This window comes from Hipposideros armiger, unplaced genomic scaffold (genome assembly GCF_001890085.2).
Source record: "Hipposideros armiger isolate ML-2016 unplaced genomic scaffold, ASM189008v1 scaffold_592, whole genome shotgun sequence".
NCBI lineage: Eukaryota > Metazoa > Chordata > Mammalia > Chiroptera > Hipposideridae > Hipposideros > Hipposideros armiger.
Genome location: NW_017731942.1, coordinates 261192 through 264175, shown reverse-complemented (window position 1 = coordinate 264175; position 2984 = coordinate 261192). Strand labels below are relative to the sequence as shown.

Sequence of the window (2984 nt, the reverse complement as noted above, 5' to 3'; positions counted from 1 at the left end):
CGCAAGCTCAGCTCCAATTCCAGTCATCGCCTTCAATCTCGTTGCGGGGGGGGGGCGGTGCACAGTCCACCATCCCATGCGGGAGTTTAACCAGCAACCTTGTTGTTAAGAGCATGCGCTCTCACCAGCTGAGCCATCTGGCCACCCGTTGGCAGCTCATATGGGAATCAAACTGGAGACCCTGTTGCTCAGAGCTCATGCTCTGTGCCACCCAACCAGCCCTTTTTTTTTTTTTAATGAAAAAGGAAACTCATGCACATGGCAAAGATACAAAAGAATACAAATTGAAAAATAACTTCCCTCCAATTCACACACTCAGCCCTCTACCCAGAGGCACCAATCAAATTTCCAGTATATTTTACTAGAGACAATCTAGGCATCTAAAGTAGCCACAAATACTTTATATCCCATTTTTTCAGTTTTATAAGAACAATTAATTCATGTCATTATAAATTCTTCTTAAGCATTATTTATAAATAAAATGTTTCATTTAATAGCTGTAAAGTATACTTCTTTATATTACTAGTGCTGAAAATTCAGGATATCAAAAGCAACACAAAACAATACCGCTCAAGGTGAAGGTCCAAAACAACTTCCACAGGCAAAAATATTCAACGCTAACCTAAACCTCACACCATATACAAAAAATGAACTCAACATGAATAATAAAGTTAAATGTAAAACTATAAAACTTTTATAAGAAAATACAAAAGAAAACCTAGATTTAGGTGAAACGTTCTTAGACATGATGCCAAAAGCACAATCCATAAAGGAAAAAACTGATACATTGAGCTTCATCAAAATTAAAAACTTTTGCTCTGCAAAAGACCATTTTGAGAGGTTGAAAAGACAAGGCACAGATTGAAAAAAAATATTTGTGAGACATATCTGACAGAACAGAATGTACCTGGAGGACATCATGCTAAGTGAAATAAGCCAATCACAAAAAGACAAATAGTGTATGATTCTACTCATATGAGGAACCAATAGTCAAATTCATTGAAAAAGAGGTGGTTCCCAGGAGCTGGAGGGAGGAAAAATGGGGAGTTGTTGAATAATGGGTATAGAGTTGGCAGTTTTTAAAGATGAAAAAGATCTGGAAGATTGGCTCCAAAACAGTGTGAATATCCTTAACATTACAATGTACACTTAAAAATGGTTAAGATGGGGCCAGCAGATGGTGTGTTGGTTAAGAGTTGGCTTGGGACACAGGCTCTGAGAAGCAGGGCCCTGGTTCGGATCCCACATGAGGGCCAGTGAAGCTGNAAAAAACCCACAAAAAACGCTTACTACATATTTGCAACAACCTTCCAGGTACAGTTCCAATAAGGGAGCTGTAAACAACTTCAGGGACGGACTCTCGACTTAAGCGGGAAAGCTGCACGTGACAACAATTAGCTTAAGTGACCATTACCTATATACTCCTTGGGAGGAGACTTGCGCTTCTCAGCCTTTACCAGAAGACTCTTGGCAGTGGACTTCTCATCATCAGTGCTGTTTGTCTCCATCATATCTCCTTCTTCTGTTGAAATCACGTGCTGCTGCTTTCGGGGCTTTTTCCTTGGGGAGGCACCAGGTGGTAGGTCACTTGTAGGCATGGACAGGTTGTTAGCCAGCAGTGCAAGAGATGGAGACATGGTGTTGGTAGCCAGAGGAGGAACTGCTGTCATAGGAAAAAGAACACACATGCGTGAGAACACCGACATAATGTAGAGCTTCACTTTATGCCCACCAACAAGAATGATTAAGAAGAGAGAAAACAAAGATAACATTTATTGACTTCTCTTTGTGCCTGGCGCTGTGCTAAGCACTCTAATTGCGGCAGAGGCTGCCAACTGCTTCCTAATACCTCAGACCCTCACCTTGGTTAGTACGAGGACCCTAAATTTTAGATGGGCACATTGCCACTCAGCTGAAACATTGTATGGGGAATATACTCAATAATGTTGTAAAACCAATGTATTAGTGTCAGATGGGTTCTAGACTTATCAGGGGATCACTTCATAAATTATATAAATGTCTAACCACTACACTGTACACCTGAAACTAATATAAAATAATACTGAATGTCAACTATAATTTAAAAAATAGTGATTGGGGATATAAAGTACAGCATAGGGAATATAGTTGTTTTGTACACCTGAAACTAAAAAAACAGAGCATGATGGTTAAATGGCAAGAGTGGTAGGAGCCTGGATCCCTAATGATTTTATGGAGTCCACTTACCATCTCTGGACTGTCTACCTCAGGATTTGCTTCAAGGGAGACAAAAATCTTATGTTCATTATTTTTCAAGTCTTTTTGCATTAATTTCTAGCAAATAACCTATTAAATCACACAATCTTAAAAATAATATGAATAAGTAGGCACTGTTTTATTATCCACAACTTAAAAACAAGAAAATGGCACAAATGACACAAGTAAAGTGGTAGAGCTGGGGGCTGAAAGAGGCAGAACTCACACTCTGACTACCACAGTGCACGACCTTTAAATAAATGGCACTCACAGTATGAAGTAATCATTTGTTTGGGATTGTATGGATCATACATTCGGGGATTTACAAATCATGATGAAAGTTCAACTCAACTCTTATTTTCACTGTCACTTCCTTGTGCCATCCTTTTCCTCCACCCTACCTCAGCCACTCACTCCCAGTAGGCATACCCTAAACACTGTCATCACATCTCAATTTCTAGCATCTGAGTCTCCAGCCAAAACCAACTCATCTTTCCAGGTCACATTTCTTAGGCACAAGTCTCCAACAATCCATCCCTAGGCCCCACTAGGAACTATTATTCATTAATCCTTCTTCCTTTTTTTTTGCTGTCCCTTATCCTTCTAATGTCCTCTCCTATCACTGCGTTTTAATTCTACCAGCAATTGTATTAGTTTTATTCATACATTGTCCCTTCTCCTTTTTTTTTTTTAAAGATTTTTTTTTATTGGGGAATTGGGGGAGGGGAACAGCGCTGGGGAATCGGGGG

General features: G+C 39.7%; 1 protein-coding gene across 7 annotated transcripts in view; it reads right to left on the bottom strand.

The window, feature by feature from the left end:
* SAP130 (Sin3A associated protein 130) overlaps window positions 1-2984 on the bottom strand; it is a 93819-nt gene that overhangs the window by 22168 nt on the left and 68667 nt on the right. For all 7 annotated transcript variants that reach the window (XM_019624555.1, XM_019624557.1, XM_019624559.1 and 4 more), the window contains one exon: window positions 1415-1663. In XM_019624555.1, coding sequence (XP_019480100.1) covers window positions 1415-1663 — 249 coding nt within the window. The remainder of the gene's footprint in view (window positions 1-1414; window positions 1664-2984) is intronic.